The following is a 27,945-nucleotide window of genomic DNA, read 5'->3' on the forward strand; positions in this document are numbered from 1 at the left end:
GGGGCACTAACCTGTGTCCCCTGCATCGGCAGGCGGACTCTCAACCACTGCACCACCAGGGAAGCCCCAGCCATCACTTTTTTAAGGAAAGTATTAAAATTGAATTATTGGTCAAAGTCTTCATTAAATCCCAGTGCTGAATTTCTTTCAGTTAAATAGTTAATCAATATGAAACTTACATTAACAGCTTCATCTATTAGACTTTTATCTTTTGTTACATTTGGCAAATCTGGCCAAACCTACAAAGAGAGAAGAAATGGGAAGCCGTTCAAAATAAATTCAGTGTAGTATGACTGTTGTAAACAAAGTGTAATAGAGTTTTAGAAGCATATTACAGACTCAAGATCCCCCGATCAGTAATTCCTTCAATTATTTTTTTCAGTTTGTGTTCTGGTATATGTATCATTTGCAAACTATTCCCATTTTCCATATGAATCTCCTCTTTAGTAGGGCAAATAAGGAAAAGAATACCATCCTTTGTGGTCAGTAGCGATTTTGCAAACAATGCATGTAACCAAAAGGTCTGGTCAAGAATTAATATGAAAAGCATATTCTAAATTTAATTTAATGTGGTATATTAAAACTCTTTCTATAATTACTCCAGGATTAAAATCTAAAAACAAAAAGTATATTTTTATATGAAAGGAATTGAAGATCTGAGTTGGATGATGCCATGCTGAGGCAAATATCTTCTTGGTTTTTGCAGTTAGTACTAAATCCTCCTCTTTCCCACACACCTACTCCAGCCCCTGCCCCCCTGCCTACCAATGTTTTCTTTTACTGCAACCACAAACACAGAACAGAGCCCAAATTCAATCAGGCCAAAAGCTCTGGGATTTAAATCTATGTTGTAGAAATTAGAAAGTCCCATATAAAAATGTAAATAATCCACAGAGTGGTAATTACATACAAGGAATTAGTTGCTCATAGAGAATAGTGCTTGAAAGGTAGAAATCTGAGAAAATGTATAGAATGAGAAAATATAAAATGAGGAGAAAGTAAGAAGAAAAAAAATCCCTTTCTATAGTCAGTACTGTATACCTGTAATGTTTCTTAAAACATGATTTTTCACTGTTTATCACATAAGTTTTTCTATTTTACTTTTACCTTTTTATTTTGAAATATTTTCAGACTTATATAAACAACACAAACATTATACCTAGTGTTTTTCTATACACTTCACTATTCTTCCCCTAATATTAACATATTTATAAGCACTGTACAATTATCAAAACGAAGAAATTAACATTAGTAGAATATTATTAACTAATCTACAGTCCATGTTCGAATTTCACCACTTTTATCACTAACATTCTATTTTTGGTCCAAGATCCAAAAAGGCTCCCATATTTCATTTAATTACATCTCCCATTATGGGATTTTTTTCATTCTAGTTATGACTAGTGGATTTTTTCTTTACTCTTTATATATAAGCCAAATCAGGATGCTTTCTATAATGTGTTAATATACACAGGTTGGGATATTATTGCTTAAATGAAATACAATGAATTATATTCCCTGTTCAAGTCAGGAATACTATAAGTATAGCTTTTACAAACATTGTTTCTTTTATCAATGAGATGTTTTTAAGAGAAGTAGAAACATTTAAATGACCCATGTAGTATAGAATAGCGAATAACCATATTATTAATGTCAGTTTTATAATAAAACACAACAGATACCAAGAAATACAATAAAAGACAATTTAAAGATGAAACAAATAATATTTGGACATAGGACATATAAATTCTTTCTTTGATTCTAATAATTTGGATTGAACTCAAAGAGTATTATTTTATTTATTACCTATTAAGTCATTACATCTCTCCCTCTGAATATATTTTTAACTGTGGCTTAATTAAATAGAAAGTTTCAAATAGTATTTTTATACTTATTTTCTTTCAAGATATCAATTCAGTACCTTTGCCCAACAAATATCATTGGTGTTAGGCCATTTGACAAAGACATCTTTCTCTTGTCCTCTTTCAAAGGCAGGGTAAGGCTTCGTTTCATTTCCTGAAATTGCTGGATCCTAAAATTAAAATGAAATACAATCCAGGTAACTATGGTATAAAAGTATAGCCACTTGAGTAGCTGTAATAAAATGTTACAATTTTCCATTATTAGATTATCATTATATTGTATTCTCACATGGACTGACAAAGGGACTGATGGCATACACTTTTTTGTTCTAGTTAGATTGCCTTTGAAATTCCCTAGAAGGAAAATTTAAGAACTTTTGAAAATGTATTAGCTATGATTTCAAGAAAGATTACAGGTATTTTTTGCTTTGGTTTTATATATCCATGGGATTTCTGGCTACCTACCTTGCTTTCTGTAAGATATTGATGAAATATTCTTCCCACTGAATCACTAACTTTTTAAAATAAATTATTTATGGCTGGGTTGGGTCTTCGTTGCTGCGCACAGGCTTTCCCTACTTGTGGCATGCGGGGGCTACTCTTTGTTGTGGTGTGCGGGCTTCTCAGTGTGATGGCTTCTATTGTTGCAGAGCACAGGCTCTAGGCATGCGGGCTTCAGTAGTTGTGCCACACATGCTCAGTGTAGTTGTGGCTCACGGGCTCTAGAGCACAGGCTCAGTAGTTGTGGCGCACAGGCTTAGTTGCTCCGTGGCATGCGGGGTCTTCCCGGACCAGGGCTCAAATCTGTGTCCCCTGCATTAGCAGGCGGATTCTTAACCACTGTGCCACCAGGGAAGCCCCTGAATCACTAATTTGAAGGAAAAATTTTAAACATGACAAGCATAAGAAGCAGTCCCAGAGAATAAGTTGAGAATTGTATAGGAATAGAAAATCCATCATCACTTTTTGATAGTGTCTGTAAATTGAGACCAGTCTGTAGCTTGGCTGATTACTAGAAAACAAACTGCCTTTGATTCCCAGCTTTATTTAGTCTTAAATCTCTAAGGATACACCTAAGAATGAAGGTAGCCTGTGGCAGCCATGTAAATGAAATGAAGTGTTAAAGGAAGAAATATTTAGATTTGGGAGTACAATCCAAAATTATATACTTCATATTTTGAAACACCTTTTCCTTCCTCGTTCAGGAGAGAAATCTTAACAAAACTAAGATAATAAGGCTCAGATAGAATATAAAATATAAACACTGACCAGGACAATAATGTATCTCATCCCCTCACTTCTTATTTTGTCAACAAACTGAGGAAGGTCACGGAATTCTTCATCAATCGTAAAGTCTAGTTGCCTTTCCATGTAATCAATGTCTGTGTATTGAACATCCTGAAAGATGTAAGAATTTTAGTGGGGTAAGATTCAATAGAGGGAGTTTGTCACATTCTGTTATACTTATGAAAATAATAGCAATATGAAAGTTTCAATTCCTAAGAGAATTAATCAAGTAATGTAATGTTCAAGAAATAAAAGTAGCATGTATAGATGCAAAATATTCTAAGAGCAAGTTCGTGTTAGTGCTCTGTTTTGTTAACAGTTCATTAAATAGTAATTTTGATTTAGAAGTACAAATTCTTTCAAATCAGTATCTTTTGTTATATAATTTCCAAAGGAAATAGGAAGACACAGGAGTAAAGGACTTATGAGGTTATGAAATTATATTAATGGCAATTTGGAATTTTGTACAATATATAGAAATAGGTATTGCTCTATTTCTGGAAACACAAAGCAAATATGGGATAATTTCAAATAATTCTAATATTGCCAAAGGGGAAGAAAGAATTATTAGTGAATCCATCAATAATTATAAAATTATTCTTTTATTATCCACCAAAGTCACTTTTGAAATAACAGCCCAAGCTTAAATAAGCAAAATATTGTTTACAAGTAGGTATTTACAAATACATTTAAAGTAATAAATGCTTTATGAAATCTTTAATTTAGGCCTAAATAACATTTTAAAACATTATTTTCTGTTAATAGACAATTTCTTCTTCTAGGTGTTATAAAAATATGGCTAGCATAGTAGACCTAATAATGAAAAAATCTCCTTTTTTAAAACATTTTTTTCACTTGCGTATTGCTACATCGTCAACCTAAACAATTAGTTTCCCTACAATAATGTATTCAGGAACCATATATTGGATTCTACTATAGGTACTGATGTCTTATAAATAAGGTCCTTCTTACTCTTCTTAGAATGAGTTCTTATATACAAAGCATTCTAGATTTCAATGTTTAGATGTTACCAGGAGGATCCCTGAGATTCCTTACTCTTCCTAAAAAGTAAAAATCACAGGAAGTGATTATTTCTGGATACTTAAGAATATTTAGTTTCCCAAACACTGAAGGAAGAAGATATTCTGCAAGCCCACTAATTCTGTATTCTAATATGACAACCATTGTCTATTCCATGGCAAAAATAATTGTTTCACCTCGAATTCTTTTTCTGTAATTTGTCACATTAGTTGATGAAATAGGTTCCTATGGACTCTTACTCTCATTTAATGAGAAGAGAAGAAATGTGTCTGACTACCTACGAGACCCAAAGCTTCTGAGAGAAAAGCAAGTGCACAGTGACTTGTTTAGTACAACACACAGTCATGGAACACGTGAGAAAGAAGGAAAAGGAATGGTATTATCCCTTTATGTTATCCATCTGATAAAGACTACTAATAAGATCTCATATCCAATTCATTTGGTGCTACTAACCAGCACTGATTTTTGCCAAATGCTTAAAATAATTTAAAAGTATATGTGTTTATTTCATTCTGATTTTATAGATGACATATTTAACACCGTTTTAAAAATTGATATACATACATAGGGGATCTGAGCAGCCACCATGTCATTATATACTTCTTTAACTTGTGAAGTATTTCTATACCCATAAAGACATAACTGGAATCCCAAAGCCCAATAAGGTGGCATGACTGGTTGGCCGATTACCTTTGAAAAAAAAAAATTATTTGTGAACAAAGAGAATGACTTTATATTATTAAAAAACTTTATATTTTTTTAAAATGTGCAATCATACTCCATGGTATTGCTTTGTTGCGACTTCTGGAGATGGGCCCAAAAACATATAAAAGTCCAAGATTCCTCCAATTATGCGATATGTTAGAGCGGGAGTTGGTTGAAATGTAACATCTGGAAGTCCAAAATATGATTACATTTTAATCTGTTATTATTTTATTAAAGTCACATAAAATATGTTAAACTAAAAAAAATTGTTTTACCCATTGCATTGCTGTTAAGTAAGAGAACTCCATGAGCATGGCTCTCATCTTCCAGAGCCATGTAATAGGGATGAAATCCATAGGAATTAAGTTTATACTAAAATTATAAAAAAAAACATAATATATATTTAAATAATAATAGAATGTGAATTTTGTAAATGTAATATTTAAATTCACTCTACGATTGAACATAGTAATTTAAATGTTCCTTCATTGCACACATAAACTATGATTGAATTAAACACATTTTTTTAGAAAATAATTTATTATTTGAAGCATTACTGCATTAGAGAATGTGAATGAATATACAAATGTGTAACACTCACAAATACTGCCACATTAACTTATGTAAAAAACCATTGGGTTTAGAATAGTTGAGTTTCTTTTCACAGGTTATGTGTCTTAATTTATTTATAAATTTGTACTACTATTTTAATAATAGAATGTTCTATAAATGATTAAACTGATCAAAGTACTCAAACTCCTTAAGTACTTAATGTGATAATATTTAAGTTTATATAATACTTTGATAATATTTTAAACAATAATATGTTGTTTATATACAAAGCATTTAATTTCATTTTCAGCTAGATCTTTTCATTTTTCAGAATAGAAAATCTATACTCAGGGTCATGAAATATCTTGTCAACGTTACAAAACTTACAAGTTGATGATCCCTAATCAAATTGATATCATTGACACACACTGAATCTCAGTAACTGATTAGTATGTGAAAGAAATTTTATATATTGAGAATCAGGGTTATATTAACCTAATAATGCCAATACTAATGTTGAAGGGTTTTTTTTTTTGGCCCCACCACAGGGCATGTGGGATCTTACTTCCCAGACCAGGGATTAAACCCATGTCCTGCAGTAGGAGCGTGGAGTCTTAACCACTGGGCTGCCAGGGAAGTCCCTGAAGGATTTTAAAGAGGTAAATTTTGGAAGAACATATTCTTTCAAGTGGAATAAATGAAAAACAGCCTTTATAAGTCTGAACTATAGTGATACAAATAAAAGTTGTATGAGCACCTAACAATAAAAAGCAGTTATGACATTATACGCATTTATAATCTCATACTGAATATATCCTTTAAGTTCACATCACATGTGAAAATGGAAATGAGCTAGTATTTTTATTAAAATGTATTTTCCATTATATGTTTAGAATAATTATAGTTTATGTCAATTGTGCAATGTATTAAATACTCATGAAATGTACACCATTAATAAGACAAAACATTGGAAAAGTGATATGAACATATACAAACATTTTCTAAAACTGTAACTTGCAATATAACCTCATAAAAATGCACAACTGCAGCTTAGGGTAACAAAGGAAAAAGCATCAAATCTTTAAGGAGTAGAAAAAAATTTCAAGGAGAAGCCAGTCATTTTCTAAAAGCTGAAAGTAAACATGTATTTGACAGGGAATTCTGAATCTGAATGTTCTTTCTATGCAGTTGAGAGGGTAAGGAATTGGGTCACAACCTCACTTCTCACTGTAGTCAATGATGTTATTCATTTGATCCTCTACTTTCACCTGTAATTTATGGTGACTTTTCATTTGTTTTTCAGAAAATCACTCTAGCAGCTCTTGGGATCTCTAGCCCCCTTTCATTGCTTCAATATTTAAGTACAGGCCTACAGAGAAGTGGCTGGGATCTGAATCATGGTCTTAGTTGCCACTTGGGGTGGTCAAATATTGGTACCTACACCAGGTGGTTGGTCTCTTGTGAACATTCCCCAAGTATGCCAGTTCAGATCACGCTTAAATGCTGTGTGCTCCATTTCCCCAAAACCATATATATATTCTGATGGTAGGCGTGTAGATATTTGAATGAACTGGTTGTTAAAAGCAAATCCAGGAAGGCGAGAATCCCAACTGAAAACAAAAGAAAACAATTTTATTCCTGTATACACATACAAATGGTATCACAAATAATAATGGTAATTCTTTCTTAGGTGTTATAAAAATCAATTGTATTTTTCTCTATAAGCCTATCATACCCAGATACAAATGGAAATAGATAATTTTTCCAATACATTTTTTTGGCTAAGTTAAGGAATATCTAAAATATGTTTCATATATTCATAATCATATTATGGCTACATGTTTATCTTTAGACATATATTGCTTTTTAAAATAAAATTAATATAAAGTTATCAGTAATATATGACCTAGAAGTAATATATGTCCTAGGAGTTGAGAGTCCTTTATTATCCTGTTCCCTTGAGATAATCAGTAAATTTTTACTACATATAGAATAAAAAGAAATCAATATCAGAATAAACTATAAGGTATAATGGATATTTTAATTCTAAACTCTATTACTATTCCCAATCATTTTCTTCTTCTTTTGTTTTGTATTTATAAAACCATGTGTTTATGAAGAAATCCAGAAGAAATGTGTTACAGAGAATGTCATTTGCAAGAAGAAGATAAAAGAAGAAGAAAAGAAAGTTGGCAGAGAAAGGAAACATAAGTATTAAAAAGAATTTGAGACATATTCAAATTTTTATATTAATGATTTTAGAAAAGTATTTACTAAAGAATAATGCTTCCTGAAAAACAATAAATAATGCCTCTGCATCAGGAATTTTCTACAAAATCATTTTGCTTCTTATCCTTTGGAACAAAACTATTATCATAACAACAAAATTTAAAAATTTTAAAACAATATAAACATAATTTTCTTCATTATTTGTATCCATACTGACAATACCTGAACACATTGTGACAGCATCTTGTAAAGGATAGCAGGGCAAGCTTAAATTACATAGAAGTATCTTTTAATACACTGTAGTTTGTAGAGCTTTTTACCAAAAAAAGGTAATATTTTAAAGTTTATATTTATTCATTAGACATAAAAACCTATCTATATGTGTATATCTTAATTTCCTTTCATCAATTCTTGACAAACATAGTATTAACTTTATCAAATTCCAGGACCAAAAAACTCCAATTTCAATAGTTCTAATAAAATATTTACATAACACATTTCCAACTACTTATTTTGACAACACTCATCATGCTTTTCAATAGGAGTTTTGGTTTTGGTTCTCAACTTGATTAGAAGAATGGGTCTGATATTTAATAATGAAATTCATCACATCCAAAGTGTAAATAAAATTTTACACCAACTGTTAATGATTTGCTGACTTTAGTTTTTAAATGTTAATAAAAGCCAAATTATTTAATACATACACCTAAAACCACTTTTGGTGTGATGACATGCTAGCACAGTGAAAATATCCTTCATATCAAATAATTGAATCACTTACATAATTCTTCCTGTGCTTCTCCTTCGAATCTGGATGCCAAAAGGATTTTCCTTGATTTCAACATCATAAAGTCTATTTTCATAAGTACTTGTCGGTGTAGCTGGAATGTTTAATGGTACTGGAACTTCATATCTCTTATTTTGGGGGTCATAAATCTATTACAGAGAGATAATGAAAACAGACATGTTTAGTTCTTATTGCCAACATATTAGGTACATGTAATTAACTAATTTAAATAATGGTTCAAACAAGAATATTTAGAATTCTTATCATAATTCCTAATTTTGTATCCATGGCCCATATATCTATATAGAATTCCATACACATACATAGATATGTAATGGACTCAAATTATGTACTGTATTTTACCTGTTTTAATGTTTTATAATTCATTTTTCCACACAATGAGAAATCTTCAGAAAGAGAACTTTAAAGCTAAATATTCATTTATATGCATACACAAAATTATTTATCACTTCATGGTTAGACAAAGTTGTTTCAATATTTTTGCCTTATATATGATCTTACAATGAATATTAATGCTAATTTATCTTCATTCATGTCTTTATTTCCTCAGTACATTACTTATAAGTGATAATATTAGGTCAGAGTATTCTAACATTTGTAGGATCCTTGATAAACTATTGGTAAACTGTTTTCCAGAATTAGTGTACTAATTAATATTCTCTCTAAAATGTGTAGTCTAATACTGTTATATGTTAAACTAAAAATCATTTATTTCTCAAACCGCCATTTATTTCCTTGCTGATGAGGATAAACCATTTTCTACACAATTATTCAAATTTAGCTTTCCCATTCTTTGTATTTGCCTTTAGTTCCTTTTATTTTTAATGAGTATAATTACTTTAATATTTTATTCCAAATTTTATTTCTTCTTCTGTTAAATGTCTGCTTGTGAGGTCTTAATATTTTTCTTGATTGTATGAGTTGAAATTGCTTTCCATTTGTCATATATGAGTCTGTACTATTTCTAATAGTTTTCTTAATGGATTCCCTTGGAGCTCTTAAGTAAAAAATAATTGCTAAGTGTAACTATTGAAAGAAATTATCTCTTTTGTATTTCTTATTGCATTGGCCAGAAAATTCAGATCACTGTTTAAAAAGAAATAATGGAAACAGTAAGCATTATTTTTTTCTGTTTTGTTTATTTTAATGGGACAACCAACATTGTCCAATTCTAAGTGATTTATCAATTTATCAAGAATTTAAATAACTAAAAAATCACCACTATATGTTTAATTATTCACAAAGCTAGCAAAAACAAAAAACTTTATTTACTGTTCATCTAGCTATGAGCTCTGTAGGAAAAAAAAAAAAGCTTTATAGAATTAAAATGTAATCAACTCAGTTAATAATCCTTAGTATTACATGAAAAATCCAAGCACCAAATCTATTTAAAATCTGCTTTGAGAGATGAATCATGCATTGAGATAGTTTATATTAAACATACCTTAAACTGCAGCATATCATCTTTATGATATTTCACCTCCACATGAAGAGTTGGGATGGGATCAGAAGGTAGCTTTATTCGAGCTTTTACAGTATTCAGCTGGAGGTCAGTTGTTATACCCACTGATGAGTAATGAGTTGACTGGACTAAGTAAGAGTTGTCTTCTTTAGGAAAGTAACACTCAGGTGCTTTGGATCCTAAAGGAACCTAAAAACAAGACAAGTTCATTGTCAGAAATTGTAAGCATTGTAATATTAAAAAAAATAATAAGGTAGACATGTTAATCACATGTTGTATGATTTACAAATGTTATTGTTTAATACTAAAATGAAATTGCAGTCATAGCACAAAATATCTATTAGGTAACATGACATACCATGTACTAAAATGTTTAGAATATTTATATTTTGACTCTAAAGATAGACAGGTAGAGCAGAACAATCAAATGTCATAGTTTTTCAATTCAGAATATAGATGATTGTGTTGTCTCTGAACATAATTAAGTATATTACTCATAACTTTTGATCCCAAGCTTGTTTTTACACTTCTTATTGATTACTGCCTTTTTTTGTGTGTAAAATGACTCTACAATAATCCTCAGAGTGGCATGAATTTAAAGTTCTTTTCTTTTACTTATAATCAAAGTATATTATTCTTTATTTCATGACTGGTATTTCTATTGGTTAATTACATCCTTACCAGTATTATAATAGGAACTGCGGCCAAAGATCAGGGCTAATTGGTCTTTCTTATTAAATTAATATATTGTTGGAAGAAGCAATGTGCCCATCTATATTTCCCAGTCTCTTTTGAGGAAGTTGTATGTGACACCCCCCTGCCAAATCTCCTTAAAAGAAAAGGATATAAGCTGATTAAATTAGGATAGCCTTTGCTCTTCCACCTTCCAGGCCTGGAATGCTGCATATGTAATTGTATAATAAAACTTTGTGGATGAAAGACAAATGATAAATAGGGAACACTGACAACATTTAGATACCAGAATATTAGGCCTGGGATTTTTTCTGTAATAGAAAAATAAATCCTGTCTTGTTTAACCAAATCAGATTTTAGGTCTCTGATACTTCAGCTTCAGGCAATCCTTAAGTGATAGGAATACTTCAGTATTCATTCCAAAGGCATGGAATCGAGTGCCAATGGAACCAGGAAAATGATCGACTTTAGAAAGTCTGTATATGTCTGCTTCATAGCTATCTTTCTGCCCAGTATCACTTTCCCTTTATCATTTTATGTTTTCTCATTTATCTTTCTTGGTAGTTTATCAGCATTGTTATTTTTTGTAGTTAGGATGAAAATAATCTTGTGATTTAATTTATGGAAACTGTATAAATCCCATCTAAAACACCCCTTTTCATATAATCTCAATCCCTATGTCCCTCACTTGCTTTCTTACACTCAGTTGCAAAACAACAATGCTGGGGAAAAAACCTATCCTCTACATTCTCAGTGCCTACAACTGTGTGGCTGAATGGCTTGAAAAATGCACACAATCATGTAGACTGCTCTCCCTTTATATGATCATAAAAGTTAGAGTGGGTCCAAAAGATCAATCATACTATATTTGCCTAGTTCACTCACTATCACAATGCCCTGAAAAACATTTTCCTTTTTTCTCCCGTCACAAAAACCCTCCCTATTCTCATCATCTCCTAATGATTTTCGTTAGTATTTTAGTATGGAAAGGAAAGCAATTGGGAGAAAAATCAGAACGAAATGCCACAACTACCCACCCACCTCTTTACCTCCTGTTACAAAATATGTATGGTCTACACTTCTATCTAAGGTGAACCATTTCATTTGTGCACCCAATCCCACGCCTCCTTGCCAATGAAGACATTTCTCCTGCAATTCTCAATTCTCTGTCCTGCATCACTAATATTCTACTTATTATTGGTTATTCTCAATGGCATAAACCAATTTGATTTCTCCCATCTTAAAAGAAATTGTCACCTCACTCCTTTCTCTAATTACTGCTCTATTTTTTTATGCTTTCCTTAGAGCAAAATATAAAAGGTTCACCATATTCACTATCTCTAATTTGTCTCTTCATTCTTACTGGAATCTCACTGTCACTCTGACCAGGCTTTAACTCCCAGCACTCCATCAGTATTTCTCTTGTAATAGTTACCAAAGACTTCCACGCTGCCAAATCCATACTTCAGTTTCTAGTTCTTATTTTACTGATTTATAAGTATAATTTGCACAGTTGATAATTTTCTCTGTCTTGAAATGCCTGGTTCACTTGGCTGACAGGAAGCAACATTTTCTTTGTTTTCAACATACTTCTTTTACAATTTGTCCTCAGTCTCTTTTCTGGTTCCTTACCATTTCCCTGAGTCTAAATGTTGGATGATTCAGGGTTTAGTTTTTGACCTTTTCCCTTTTCTATTCAAGCTCATTCCTTTGATGATGTCCTCTCATCACATGATTTTAAACACTGTATATATGCTGACTCTAAATTTTAGATCTTACCAATGATATAAAATTTTCAGTTTCATCAGTTTACATCTCACAGTTGGAAAACTGCACTTGGATTTGTACTGAGTACCTCAACCTTAATTTGTCTAAATCTTAACTCTTTCCCTCCATGTTCGTTTCCGCACAGTTTTGTCAATCTTTGTCACTATCAACTTTCTTTTTTCCAGCTGTTTAAACCAAAAACTTGAAGTCATTTTTACTCTTCTTTCATATTCTATATCCAATCAAGGAACAACACATTTTGGCTTTATCTTAAAAATATGCAGAAAAGTCAAACACTTATTACTAATTCTACCATTACCACTGTGGCTCAATCTACCAATATTTTATTTTGATTACTGTAACAGCCTCTTTCCTGGTCTCCCTGCCTTATTCTTCTAACAGTCTGTTCTCAACACAGAAGCCATTATGGTCCTATTAAGATGGAAATTTAATTTTCTCATTCATCTTTTCAAAACTCTCCAGAAGTATTCTATCTCAGAGTAAAAGTCTTAATCTTAAAAATGGTCTAAGTAATTGATCTACGTTATTTGTTCCCATATGTCTATAATTTCATCTTCTGCTGTTCTTCCATTCACTCATTCTGTTTCAGACACGATGGCCTCCTTGCTGTTTGTGGACTATACCAGGTACATTCTTACTTCAGATGCACTTCAGGTTGATGTATTTTCTTTATGGAATATTATTCCTTCCTTTCTTTCTTTCAACTCTTTTAACAAATGCCACCTTCTCAAAGAAACCTTCTGTGTACAATCATTAAAGTAACACCACTGTCATTCTCTGCCCCCCTTCTCCTTTTCTGCTTTATTGTTCTCCATAATACTTATCTAACATAAAACATAATTTTTTAGGTTATCTATTTGTTTTCCCACACTAGAATATAAGCTCTATCAGGGAAGAGGGTTTTGTTTATTTTCTTCATCTAGAACAGTGCCTAGAATATAGTAGTTCTCAAGTATTTGCTAAATGAATCAATGAATAAACAGGATGGTCTAAAGAAACATAAATTTTCTAAATCATCATATTTAATGGACTTCTAATGTTAAAGCTTCACTTGTTTGACTTAAAAAATCTATAAGGTGTTGAATAGTAATAGTAATGGGAAAAATAAAGGTTTCACATTTTCTTATTAGAAGTTATTGGAGCTTTAGTACCCATCACTTATATTCATTTTTTTAACTTTTATATTGGAGTATAGTTGATTAACAAGGTTGTGTTAGTTTCTGTTGATAATGAGAGTAAGTGACCATGCACTGAATGCAATGGAGGATGGGAATGGATTTGAATGAAGAGTTGGAATTTAAAAAAAAGATTTTGGAGGCATATTGAAAAGATACTTCACTATTTGGCTTTTATTGATTTCATTATCATTTCTCCTCCTCACTTCTTTTCTTCAATTCTTCCATAAACTTTCCTAATGGTAAAGATTATGCTACTTCATCAAGCAATGGAGAGGAATGAGGGCCATTTCTCTGGTGGCAGAGATTCTATATATTCCCTCATATAAGTGCAGACATTTCTGGGAAGTTGCTGGCAGATGTGTCTAGACTCTTCTCAGTGTTATAACACATGCATTTAATTTATTGATTATATGAAATAATTTCTTTTTTTGCTGACAAAACCCAATGATGTAACCAAAAGTTCAGAATTTAAAAAATAAAATGAGTGTAGCAAGAGGGGACTTTTCCCATATCCTTTTCTGTAAAAACGTCTACTATCAATGACCATCACCGTTGTTGAAAATTTTTTTCTTTTAATTAATTTATTTTATTTATTTATTTTTGGCTGCATTGGATCTTTGTTGCTGTGTGTGGGCTTTCTCTAGTTGCGGCGAGCAGGGGCTACTCTTCCTTGTGGTGCACAGGCTTCTCATTGTGGTGGCCTCTCCTGTTGAGAGCACAGGATCTAGGTGCGCAGGCCCCAGTAGTTGTGGCATGCGGGCTCAGTAGTTGTGGCTCACAGACTCTAGAGCACAGGATCAGCAGTTGTGGCGCACGGGCCTAGCTACTCCACGGCACATGGGATCTTCCCGAGCCAGAGCTTGAACCCATGTGCCCTGCATTGGCAGGCGGATTCCTAACCGCCTGCACCAACAGGGAAGCCCTGTTCTTGAAAGTTTGACCAAAATTACTGGCAGAAATTGTCACCTCTTAGTGGAACAGATACAGCCCATCAATCAATTTCAGAAATTTTAATAACTTGAGACAATGCTTTTGAAAGACTACTCCCTACTGGCATAATACCTTGCTCAATTAAGCTAGTAAGCCACAACTAACATCTAACAAAGTGCAACAAATAGAGTTCTAGTTTATTAAATAAAGTAACACTATCCAAAATGCCTGGAAAGCAACTTACACATCCATTTAGTCTGGCTTTTACTAAATTATGTCTTTGGAGAATTAATTAAGATAAAGATAAATTATCTATTAGAAGTCCTAATTTCAAATTCCAAATGCTTCTCTAGCGGAATTTAGTTTATATGCTGTAGAATTAAAATTATAATATATACGGTTTACTTTGAAACGTTTATGTGAAAGCCTTATCATGAATAATTAAAATTCTTATTACCGTTTCCCATAAGCAGCCACGTTCTTCACAGCGTTGTTTAGTTGCAATGTCTGCATCTGGATAACAAGTAAACTTTTCAGCTTCCAAGAAAGTTTGATTCCATTGAACAGTAAAGTTTCTTCCAAGGTTAAACATGAGATTGTAAATTAGTAGATTCTTTGAAGAGAAAGAAAACATTAAAATATTTCTGACCACTGGACAATTTAATAATACTTAACATTTTTAAAACGCAGCAACCCCACAGCAATTCTTCAAATCAAATCATTAATAATTTTAATATAATACTAAAAGAAAGAATAGAAAAGAAAAAACATGGCATGCCACTGAAATAGCTAGAATCTCAAGACAGTTCTCAAAACTATGAGAAATTATAGAATACTGATGAAAAACATTATCTTTAAATCCAGATGTGTTCAATTCTCAGTTCTGATACTTAACGCTCATGAATCTGGGGAAATTATCTACTCTGTTTTACCTTCAATTTCCTCCTCCTGTAAAATGGGGATAATGAATAAATGATCTGTGAAATTTAAAACACCTGGCATTATGCTTGGGGCATACCAGGTATGAAATAAATAGTAGTCCCCTCAATGAAGAAAAAGGGAAGAAAATGTTGACCACTTTGATTGATTTGGAGGCTCCCAGAGTCAGAGGAGGGGAATATTAGTTATTTATTTTCCTAATTTTATCCACTGCCTATAATATTTGAGGGACAAGTTAGAGAGGAGATAACATGGTATTATGCAAAAAGAAAAAAAAGTGAAAGGATAGTGTCCAAGAACAGGAGAATTAGAAAGATGTATCTATAAGTGTCTTTGTAAATCTTTACATTAGCATAAAAATAGAAACAGATATAAACTGGGATTGTAAAAACATATAATAAAACAATTTTGTATTATGCCCACTTGATAACCTTTGTTAGAGTCATAAAGTTCTAAATAAGCCTGTATTATTTATTGATTAGTTCTTATAGTCCTAGGAATATATACATTATAGTAAACTTACTAATAAAAATAATTAACCAATACATATCTTTATGGAAATTCCTAAGTGAAAAACTGGGCCAGAGGACTTAGAAGCTAGACAAAAATACTCTAAGAAAATGTCCTACATCTCAATTTAGAATTTATGCTAACATTACTAATATTTAGGAATATAGGAATGGTAGAAAAGTAAATGCCAATAAAAATCACTCCCATGTTTTAAATTATTTTTGTCTAACATTTTAAATAATTAATTTTTTACCTGAAGCAACATTATGATTAAATATGACATTTTACATATGAGGAAGCTGAGATAATGAGAGATTAATTTATTGTGTTTAAATTCACAGACTGCAGGGCTGCAATTTGAGCCCAATTCTATTACTCCTTTTCCCTCTCTAGTACACTTGTTAAACAAGGCAAGAACGAGGACAAGAAAGGGACTACTTGAAGGGGAGATTGTAAACAAAAATTTGAAAGAGAAGTACAAGATATATTGAGGACAAAGGGAGTTCATGAAAGGAGAAGTAGAGAGAATTGAAGAAATGGATTCAATCATTACCTTAAGAAGTCTTAAATGAGAAGGTAAAACTTTTAGATTCTTTATGGTATGCAGTAGGTAAGAGTTCAGGGTAGGAGAATGGTATCAAAAAAATATTAGAAAGGCATACATAAGTGATACACAAGATAAAATTAAATAGAGAGGGAGAAGTAGTATCAGTTCACCTTAAGGTTGATATCTCAACATAAATTGAGATAATCTAAAATGGAATATTGCCAGCAAAAGGAAAAGAAAAGAAAGATATGTAATGAAGAAAAAAATATCACAAAACCAAGAGCCTGAATGGTTATATAATGTTAAATATGAGAGTATGTGATAACTAAAATATTTTAAGATTGTATTTACCTGGTTGGAAGTATCATAAGTGAAATTGTAGTGAGCTCTCATTGGTTGATTATCTTCCATCACTGAAACTTCTGTAACAGTGTCTATCAACCCAAGGATTTTTATAGTCTCAAATGCTAAAGTGGTTCCTTCCTGGTATGACGAATGTGTGCATATAACATCTAATTTGTTCTGAAAAATGTATATAATATTATACATCAAGTAGAAGGTCATTGGATACAAATTAGAAATAACAAGTGTATTTATACTGATTAAATCTTACAGTTCTAAAAATGTATAAACTATAGTTTTTACTAAATAAAAATAATTAACCAATACATACTTTAATGAAAATTGCTAAGTGAAAAACTCTAGACAAGACAGCTTAGGAATTAGCCAAAATTCTAAGAAAATGTTCTATATCTCACATAATTTAGAATTTATTTATGCTGATAATACTAATAAATTAGTATTATTTAGTATTAAATTATAGCATTATTTGGTATTTAATAATATAGTATAATAAGAAAAGAACCAATCATCTATCCCTCCATTCCCAACAGCTCTTCACATCAAAGTACCCTATATAAATACACTTATTAGTAACTCTTTAAAATTGTCTTTTATACATGCTCTAAAATTATTTTCAGAGATAAATTATGCATGATGCAAATCATGTATATTCCTTCTCATTCTCTTCATTGGTGAAGAATAAATTATCTTTGGTAAAAAAGAATATATGAAGAAATCTAACTTCTACAAAAAGCATTGCTACTAATTATTCAAAATTTAATCTTGTGCATAGCTTTTTCATTTTCACCCCAAATGCATGACAGTCACTGCTGTGATTGGTATATTAAAACATTTTCAAATATGTTGAGATTATTTTCCCAGGACATATTGCTTAAACCAGACATAGTGCTACAAGAAGTCTGAAGACTTCTGTGCATCAATTTCATCAACAGAAACTCATCTATTACATTGAAATATAAAAATTTAAGGTAATTCATATATAATTTAATCATTTAAATTGAACAATTTATTTTGTTTCTTTCCACTGATTTCTGGAGAGAAATGTAACATCATTCCACGAAAAGGCACAATCTAGACATTAACAAGGTATTATATTTAGCTATGTGTTCAAGGAGAATGCTTACATTAGAAACTGAAAATGTATATAAAATGTAGTTGCCATTTTGGATGGTATCTGAAATAGTGAAAAAAAAAAGTTATCAGATCAAAATGTAATGTTAAATTCTGTTTTATTTTTACAGTTAGACAACACAGGGAATTTTTTTAAAATAGATATTATTTATTAGTGAAGCAAATTAAACAGATTATTCTTTTAAATTAAGGTTCTTAATTATCTTTAAATGAAACTATTTTGGTAGTTTATTTTCCCAGGAATTAAAGGTAGTGAATGCATCTTTGCCCAGTTTGATTTTTCAAGGACTGCTAAAATAGTTCTGGAAATTCAGAGAGCACAAAACTTGTATTAAAAAATATATAATTATAACTATTTTTTGAATGATATTTTATCTCTTTTTAGTAAACTGTGGAACATTCAGTTTATTTTGGGAAACCATGGCACACCACAATTTTGGTTCGCATCTTTCAGTGTGCTTTTTCATTATTTGAAGAATGAGTGAATGTGGAGACATTAAAGTTTCAAATAAACTTTAATGAGAAAAATTGAAGAAAGCAATTATTTTCTGCATCATATATGTAACATAACTTTTTATCAACATGTTTCTTTAACAGGGAACTAAAGATTATAACTAAAATAATTAGGAAGAAAGAGTGGAAAATATAAAGGGAATACTAGGATTTATATACAATACTTTGAATAACATTAACTTACTTAAAATTTTAATCCTAGGAAATAAAAATAGAATCAGAACCCAAACTGAAGGTCATTTTATTGTCTTGTGTTTGATTGATTATTCAGAAAATTTTGATTTTAACTTTTTAACACACTTCAGTATATAGATATCATATTAAATGTCTGATTAAATCATAACTCCATATTTTTAACCATTTTATATGAAGTAAATTATCAATATAATTTTTTGCAAGTAGAAAAAAGGAATGAATTTGGAAATATTTATATAATCTGAGAAATGAGAATAACCTTAAAATCTGGTTCCACATGCTACCAATAGAGGTATTATCTCAACAACATTCTTTACCTGATGATTATGAAACAATTTATTTCTGCTGCAATCCTCTCTTACAGAATTTCTATGTAGTAAATGCTTTGAATCTATTCTCAGGGCAGAGCTCACCCTAGTGTGTTTGACTCTAAGGTATTTGAGAAAGAGGGAGAAGGCTGGTGTGCTGGCGTAGAATGAGAAATGGAGAATGGTAGGGCACAGTGTGTGTGCATGCGTGTGTGTGCGTGTGTGTGTAAAATGTGCAGGACATAGTGAATGCTCTAGGTCTTGGTAAAGACTGTGGCTCTTAATTGAGTAAAATGGAGAATTGATAGAGGGTTTTGAGCAGAAGTGTAATGATTTGAATCATCTTTTAAAGGGATCACTCTATCTGCTGGTTGGTAAATAGAATGTAAAAAAGGGGAATTGACAAGAGCTATTGACCTAGAGACCAGTTAGGGAGCTACTGCAGTAATTAAAATGAAAAGTAGTGATGATAATGGTGGAGTTTATGAGAGAACCAAGATCAAGGTGGAACCAAGAGAAATTCCTAGGTTGTGACAGACAAGAGTGAACTCTAAAGTTTTTGGCATCTTGCAGAGATGAAATTACCATCAACTGACAAGGGGAAGACAATATATCTGGTGGAGCAGATATATTGTGGTAATCTACATATTCATAGGAGATAAGACTTAAAAAAGAACAGAATTTTTTTCATAGATTCCATATTTTCAAAATTGTAAGAGAGCACACCAATACATAGGCTATTTCTTGGAGTTAATTTAGAGATATTTGGATGTTTCATATACTATAGACAAAGGCATATAGGGCATTCTTTAATATATCTGAAAAGTAGTGAGCTATAATAGAAGGTAAACTATAATTTTTTATATGTACATATATAAAACACATACCTAAAAAAATATATATATATATATACTTTTTCAGATTCTTGTCCATTATAGTTTATTAAAAGATATTGAATATAGTTCCCTGTGCTATACATTAGGTCCTTGTTTATCTATTTATATATATAGTATTGTGTATTTGTTAACCCCAAACTCCCAATTTATCCCTCCTCAGCTACATTAATTAACTAAAGCCTTAATATTGGTTTTCTTTTACAGTAATAAAACTTTAGTTTTAACCACTATAATCATATAAGATAGTTGAAAATAGGATGCAAGTTATACATCTGTGAATTTATTAACTATTTTAATTTTTATACAGTAATCTAATAAGATATTTATATTTGTCAAAGACTTTTTATGATAAAACAAAAGATAAAAACAAATATTGTAATTAAATATATATAATTTAAATACCAATGTTAAATTTCACAAAGTAACATAAAATCTTAAGATAGATATAAAACAGCAATTAAAAATTAAAACTTGTGATATTTTTGTTTAATTTTATAATAAAGGCAAAACTTCCCATCATTAAAATGAACATTTAAAAGCATATCACTTTGAAACTTACCTTTAGTTTCTCCATCATCCCAGAAAAAGTCTCCTTTTGCTTTGTTATCTTCATCTAAAGCAACTATAAGTCCTAGAGGGTTATTTCGGCTGTTAAGTAAGTTTGGGTGCATATATGATTAAAAATAAATGTTTAGTGAAATATAAATAAATCCATTTCAACATAAGGGACTTGTAGGAGTTCTGCATTCACATGAGAACACTGATATTAATAAAATTCATGTCTATACTTATTAGTAATTTATCAATGAGAAAAATAATTCATATGCTTAGAAAATAAATGAAAGGAATAAATACAATACGAAGGGCTTCCCTGGTGGCACAGTGGTTAAGAATCTGCTTGCCAATGCAGAGGACACAGTTTCGAGCCCTGGTCTGGGAAGATCCCACATTCCAGGAGGCAACAAAGCCTGTGCACCACAAATACTGAGTCGGCTCTCTAGAGCCTGTGAGCCACAACTACTGAGCCCACGTGCCACAACTACTGAAGCATGTGCACATAGAGCCTGTGCTCCAAAACAAGAGAAGCCACTGCAATGAGAAGCCCATGCACCACAATGAAGAGTAGCCCCCACCCACGCTCGCTGCAACTAGAGAAAGCCCACGCACAGCAACTGAAGACCCAACGCAGCCAAAAATTAATTAATTAATTAAATTAATTAAAAAATATACAATATGGAATTTCTTGGGGGCCAAGACACCATCAAAATTGAAACGGTATAAAAATATTTCAATTCAAACAACAAAATTAAATATATCTTATGATTGCTCAATTCAACATGTATTTGCCACATACACATTAACCCTAAATTGCAGTGTACCAAGGTTACAAAACAATGAAAAGCACTATAAAATAAAATTTTAAATGCTAAGTGGAATCTCTAATAGTCTTACAAATGAAGCTAATTCTATCATGTGAAATGAAACATGATGAATATTTTTTTAGTTATATATTGCTATAGGTTTTTAAACTTAAAATGAGGCTATACAGTCCAGGTAATTGCTCTATACAGAATACATTCCTTCCAACATGCACTCATCAAAGTGTATGTTTCTCTTGTTCAATACAGCTCTAGAGTATAACCAATTATTCTGAGAACATTGTCATTAAACAGTTACAATATGAAAGTGATCAATTCTAGAAAACAAAAATAATTGTTACTAACACACATCCATTCACTTATTAATTTGTTCCTTCAACAAATATTTAGAGAAAATCAGGAGCCTATTCCATAATAGGCTGACACTATTATTGGTTTGGGGACTAAAGCAGTGAAAAGTCAAGTCTCTGCCTTCATGGAGTTTATAGTCTGGGGGAGTAGACACACTACATACAAGAAAAAGTAAAAATATAATTCCAGATATTCTTAATGTTATGAAGAAAATACAGCAGAGTAGGGAATAGATATCTATTGGGGTGTTGTAGAATATGGGGAAATGCATAGATTCAATATGACACATTCTGTCCATGTACCCAGAATGAATGTTGCAAGATAAAGCACCAGAATTTTCAAGTTTCTGCTTTTTTTCTAAATAGTTCTCAAATTTATTCTTACTGAACAACTTAGTTTCTATCTTGTTCTTTACTTAACAAAAATATCTACCTCATTTATTAAATTAAAACGTTTTAGCTGAAAGAAAAACATTGTGACATTTATGTATTGAAAATCCAAATATGTAACAACTGACACTTTAATCAATTATATAACTTATTTAATACTTCATTTTTTATTAAGAATCAGCAATTAACTTTAATTATACATATTCTTTAGAGAATGTCAGTACATTTTGGCATAGGAAATAAATTTCTAATCTATGCTTATTTTTTAAATCAAGAAGTTTGTAGTAATATACATAATTTGATTCTTCTTTTTATAACCATGATGGTTATATGTAAGAAGTCCTTACGTATATCAAATATCTTCTGGTGAAAAAACGAAATATCCATATTTGATTCTTAATAAAAATGTGAAACATTAAAACTTGAATTATATTTCAGATTTCAGTTAATGCCTTTTCATTTTACCTTGCTGTTGTAGTTACAGCAGGCTGTTGAATGGGGATAATGTAACCTCCTCTAAGATGTAATCCTATTTTGTCTGCTGGAAGATACATATCAACACGTTGTCCTTTCCATGGTCTTTTTGCACCCTAATATTTGGAAGATAAAAATATTTTTTTCATTATTGTAAAGAATTTAAACCCTATTTTACAAGAATTACACATAGAAATAATTCTTACTATGAGAAATTCGCGTCATCTTAGTGAATATTAACATGTCATTTTCTAACTTTTAAAGAAAACTCTTTTTCAGTTTACTGATGAAAGCTGGGTAAAAGTAAGTTTGGTTTCACAAAAAAAAATCAACACAGAGAAATCCATTTCCCTTCTACAATAATTAACAATATTCTTAATTAGCACTATTTTTTATTCTTTGTTTTGGTTTAAAGTTAACCATGCCTCTAGAAAGAATTTTTAAAAAATCATTTCTTATAAAAATAAAGGGTTTGGGCTTCCCTGGTGGCACAGTGGTTGAGAGTCCACCTGCCGATGCAGGGGACACAGGTTAGTACCCCGGTCCGGGAAGATCCCACGTGCCGCGGAGCGGCTGGGCCCGTGAGCCATGGCCGCTGAGCCTGCGCATCCGGAGCCTGTGCTCCGCAATGGGAGAGGCCACAACAGTGAGAGGCCCGTGTACTGCAAAAAAATAAAAAAATAAAAATAAAGGGTCTGCTTAGCAAATATAAGTGCATTACAAAATACTTTCCTTTAAAATAAATATTCTCAGAAGGTCCTGGTCAATTAAAAAAAATAGGTCGTGTGTATGAATCCTGCTACGCTGCCTTTTCAAGATTGAGATGAAAATCTTTCCCAAACATTAAAATATACATTATAAAAACAAATGTTTAAGATTAGCTTAATACTCAATTCTTCTGGCCATAAGATGAATATGTAAAATAGGGAAATTATTAAAATAAGTTACTACTCCTTAAAATTACTCTTGACCTTTTATTTCCACAATTTAAAATGGATAACTCTACACTAAAGAATATAACTTCATATTAATCACATGCAACAAAACATATACTTTCTCACATGCAACAAAATGTATAGCCCCACAGACTTCCACATTATTAAAATTTGGAATTATTATTTTTTGTAATAATAACAGAACTACTGAAAAAAAGATATGCTGTGTGTTTGGAGTTGTTTCCATGTACAGATGTTGAACAATATGTACTTGTGATCTATTATTATATTAAGGTTACTTACAGTTTCAAAATCATACCAAGTAGCATTAGGGATGTATGCACTCACTGTATCCGCTCCCTAAAATAAACAAGATAATTTATGTATAGATATATATAGATATATATATATTACTTCAATATGTAATGGAAGAGAATCACATCAAATGTTAAGTTGGATTTTCATAGTGAAGCGAAAAGAAACTTCCTTTGTATTGTTATACTCCAATATTTTCTATATATAGTAATCAAAAGGCTATTTTACTAGCTTTAGATATTATAATGTAAAATATTCCTAAAGCAAAGATGAAATGAATTTAAGTGGCAACTAAAATAATGGATACATGCATTTGTATTGCTGTAAGCTACATGGTAATTGTGAGTGTGAACACATTCATTTCCGTATATTTCCATGGCATATAGACTTTTAAATAACAGATAAAAAACATATAACTCATTCAACTATTTTTCAACATTTTCATATGATCCACTGGTTTTCAAGTTCACCTTTATTTACAATATAGCAAAATTTCAATGTCTATGTCTACTTGAATGAGAATTCCTTGTTATTACTATAAGATTTGATTTGATGTCATAAATAAAACTTTCCTTTTCAGAAGAATACTAATTTTATACAACTTTTTTCTCCCCAGTACATATCATATATTTGAACAGCATAAATCTACTTAATATATTTATAATTTTTCACAATTTCTTCTGCATTTTAGAATTCAATTTAACACTTATCAGGTTGAGGCAGTCTATTGAGTAACATTTATTACCCAGATGTCTTGTAATTTAGTGTGGATTTGATTATACAAAGTTTCCATTAAAATATAAATTTATTAAAATTGTATCCTACCTGTTTCAAGACAGGGGTAATAAGTAATGAGGGGCCCCATAAGAATTGAGTGTCCTCAACCCAGCTATTAGTATCTTCATAAAACCTAAGAACAATGACAATATTTACAATACAAAGATAAAAAATAAGTTTATCCAAATTCTTCATTTGGTTTATGTTTTAAGTTTCTCCCTGGGAATAATTATTGTCTTTAATTTTACTTATTTGATATGTCATTTTGAATCTATAGTTATTACATCCTTATGGTTCATCTGACACTCAAAAAAAGAAGGTAGAAAGGAAGGGAGAAGGGAGAGAGGGAGAGAGGAAATTTGTTCATTTGGGACTCAAAAAAATCCATCATATATGATAAGGCTCCTTTTTATCTGTAATAAACAACTATTCTGTTTAATTCATTTTTCTCCTGTAAGATAGGTCCATAAAGTACCAGAAATATTTCATATTCTACTTTCCTCCTTTTAGACTTTTTTCTTTATAAACTCCCATTTTGACTTGGATTTGAAAGGATCTTTAGTCATTTCTTGAGGAAAGTCCCTGCCTTGGTCAAGAAGTACAAAGACAAGCACAATTCATTGTTTTGTAACTATACTATACACTATTTATAATTAGTTGATTTTCACAATATATATATGATTATGTTTTCAGTATTCTATATTTAATATTGCTTATTGATATAATTTCTCAAATTATTCCACATATCTTTTTCCTTTTAAGTTCTATGCAGTTCTCACATTTCTAGATTAATCTTGTCCAATTCACCAAATGAATTATATTTACTACTATCATTCCACAGTTAATCAACTTATTTACATAAGTGTAAGAAAAAGCAGTAGAATCTACTTGACATCTTGATTTACCCCTATTAATTTTTCATATGTCTGAATATAATTTGAAAGATACTGAAATTCTTGAACACAGTACTCACTCATGAAGAACTGGCCTTGCTACTGTTTCTCCAAACATATGGGCTTTATAAAATAGAGTATAGAGGAAAGGTAACAAGGTATAGCGAATATTCAAATAGTGCCTTGATGAATTAACCAAAAGAGAATTCGGTCCAAAAAATGCTGGATCCTGATGCTGTGGCATAAACAGAGGAATTGAAATAAGAAAGTTAAAACATGAATGAAAATTAAAATAGAAGCATTAAATGTATTTTTGAAAACCAAAATGTATACATTTTACCTTGTTTGTAAAAAGTTGAGATTACTCCTATTTCATTATCAAAGGATATGAATTTCTAACATTTATGTTTTCATTTGGATATATATATATTAATTAAACTTTATTTTAAAGTGGACATTTCCCTTTTAAATATACATACTTAGAGAAGATGGAAACTATTTTAACAAAGCATTCTTCTCTTCTATTATTTGTGGTAGATTGAATTATTGGTCCCAATTTTCATGCTTCCTTGTACTCTCAACTTTTGCTATGTGACTTTGCACCTACCTCTAGCATTGGATTGTACTTCCCCACCACTTGGCTTTGTGCTCAGCTATATGACATACTCTGGCCAATGGAGTCTTACTACATGTGATACCTTCAAGTAAGGGCTGGAAATGTGCTTGCCTGAGGACTTGCTTCCTTGTGCCTTGCCATTGCTATTAGAACAATAAGCCCAAATGGTCTGCTAGCCAAGGGATACAGGGAACAGAGCTGCCTGGCCAGCCTATAGGCTTGAAACTTGAAGGACAGCCTCCTTGCTGAGCCCAAGCTAGATTAGCTGACTCTCTCAGCCAAAGTGTAATGATGTGAGCAAACCTGCTTAGATTTCCTGCTATGGGTAACAAAATTAACTGAAGGAACCAGCTACTGCTTCCCTAGATTCATCATCATATCTACCACAAAGCCACATTTCCCTTTGGCTGCTCCCAGGAAATCAATGAGCAAGGTAGGACTACGATTCAGGCCCATTCCAGGGAGATACAGGGGTCTCCCAGTGGTCAACTTTACCTTGAGGACTCCCTACTGGACTGTAATTTCCTTAGAACTGGGCTGTAGTATATAACTCTCCCTATCAAACCTTCTTTGCCTTCATCTTCACCTGGTTTAGACCTGAATTGTGATCTGAAGGCTCTCTCCACTTTCTCCTGCTTCCTCTCCTTTATCCACCACAAGTGCTTCACCAATAAATCTCTAACATGTCTAATTGTCTCTTGGCATCTGCTTTTTGGAGGACAGAGATAAACACAAATTATAATGTAATTCATATCAGGATCTCCCATGAACGCAAACTTCTTGAAGCATCACAGGTAGATTAGGAAGTGACGAATATCCAATTTATATCTTTTACTTCTGTACTATCACGCTTCCTTCCAGGCTGAGCTCTGAGTAGTTGTCCCTCTTCTCAAAGAGAATTAAGCCCCAGTGTGTGCACAGTGAATAATTTTTAACCAACATGTACTTAATTGACTTAATGCTTTCACCTAATTTCCTCATTCCCTTTGAGAAATATGAGAGCTCACTGCATGCTGAATGCTCAGTTCAGATGCATGTTTTAAAAGCGTTAGTTTTGTTTTCTCCCCACCTGTCATTACAGTTTTACCTATTACAGAAAGACTATGGCCTCAAACTGCTTTGCAAGTATCTTTAATTTCTTGTGTATCTTTAATGAAAGAAAAACTGGAAATCCTTAATAGTATATTATATTTTTATGAAAGTTACCTGAACTTATATTGTTAGAATGTAAGAATCCAGACTCAAAAAGCTTTGTCCTTAACTTAAAATATTGTGATTTAACACATGTGTATATGCTTTAGGCGTAAATAAAATATTTTTGCTATGACTATGTCTCATGATTTCCTTATTTGATCATATTTATATACACAAAATATTTATAGACCTTGAGAAGAGGACTTCCAACTCTTCTTTATGAATTATATTACAAACTTTCAGACCAGATCATCTATAGATATAAATTTAAGTTTAAAATTATGTTTTATTTTGAAACATGGAGAACAAGAGGCATTTACCTCATATCCATCAGCATTATGGTTTCTGGAAAATGGATAAAAAGCCCCAAGTTGCATCCACCTTCTGCAAAGCTCTTCTGTGGTCTCAGCCACAAATCCACAGATATCTGCTCCAACCTAAATAACATATATATCTATTATTTACAGTGTAAGGATTCTCAGATTTGCCCAGAGCATCACATTTTATGCCTCAGCTGATTAATTTGCACTAACAATCTTTTTGTTTTACTGTCTTCATATACTCTTCCTTGGCCAAGTTTATTTTCCATTTTTGCCACATTACTTGCCACTAATTGAATGTATAAAGCTAAAATTGTATTATTAAAATGTGTTGCTTCTTTTTTTTTTTTTTTTTTTTTTTTTGT

General features: G+C 31.5%; 1 protein-coding gene across 1 annotated transcript in view; it reads right to left on the reverse strand.

Annotated features, from left to right (window-relative positions):
- SI (sucrase-isomaltase) overlaps window positions 1-27,945 on the reverse strand; it is a 99,156-nt gene that overhangs the window by 30,530 nt on the left and 40,681 nt on the right. Inside the window, exons 16-33 of the mRNA XM_024763611.1 lie at window positions 27,581-27,697; window positions 25,531-25,685; window positions 24,606-24,690; window positions 23,769-23,825; window positions 22,522-22,646; window positions 20,497-20,585; window positions 18,019-18,068; window positions 16,883-17,053; window positions 14,993-15,148; window positions 9,929-10,135; window positions 8,458-8,612; window positions 6,889-7,057; window positions 5,171-5,267; window positions 4,969-5,081; window positions 4,755-4,880; window positions 3,132-3,260; window positions 1,922-2,032; window positions 180-239 (exon numbers count right to left, since the gene is read on the reverse strand). Of these exons, the coding sequence (XP_024619379.1) occupies window positions 180-239; window positions 1,922-2,032; window positions 3,132-3,260; window positions 4,755-4,880; window positions 4,969-5,081; window positions 5,171-5,267; window positions 6,889-7,057; window positions 8,458-8,612; window positions 9,929-10,135; window positions 14,993-15,148; window positions 16,883-17,053; window positions 18,019-18,068; window positions 20,497-20,585; window positions 22,522-22,646; window positions 23,769-23,825; window positions 24,606-24,690; window positions 25,531-25,685; window positions 27,581-27,697 (2,172 nt within the window). The remainder of the gene's footprint in view (window positions 1-179; window positions 240-1,921; window positions 2,033-3,131; window positions 3,261-4,754; window positions 4,881-4,968; window positions 5,082-5,170; window positions 5,268-6,888; window positions 7,058-8,457; window positions 8,613-9,928; window positions 10,136-14,992; window positions 15,149-16,882; window positions 17,054-18,018; window positions 18,069-20,496; window positions 20,586-22,521; window positions 22,647-23,768; window positions 23,826-24,605; window positions 24,691-25,530; window positions 25,686-27,580; window positions 27,698-27,945) is intronic.

This window comes from Neophocaena asiaeorientalis, unplaced genomic scaffold, assembly GCF_003031525.2.
Source record: "Neophocaena asiaeorientalis asiaeorientalis breed wild unplaced genomic scaffold, Neophocaena_asiaeorientalis_V1.1 scaffold395, whole genome shotgun sequence".
Lineage (NCBI taxonomy): Eukaryota > Metazoa > Chordata > Mammalia > Artiodactyla > Phocoenidae > Neophocaena > Neophocaena asiaeorientalis.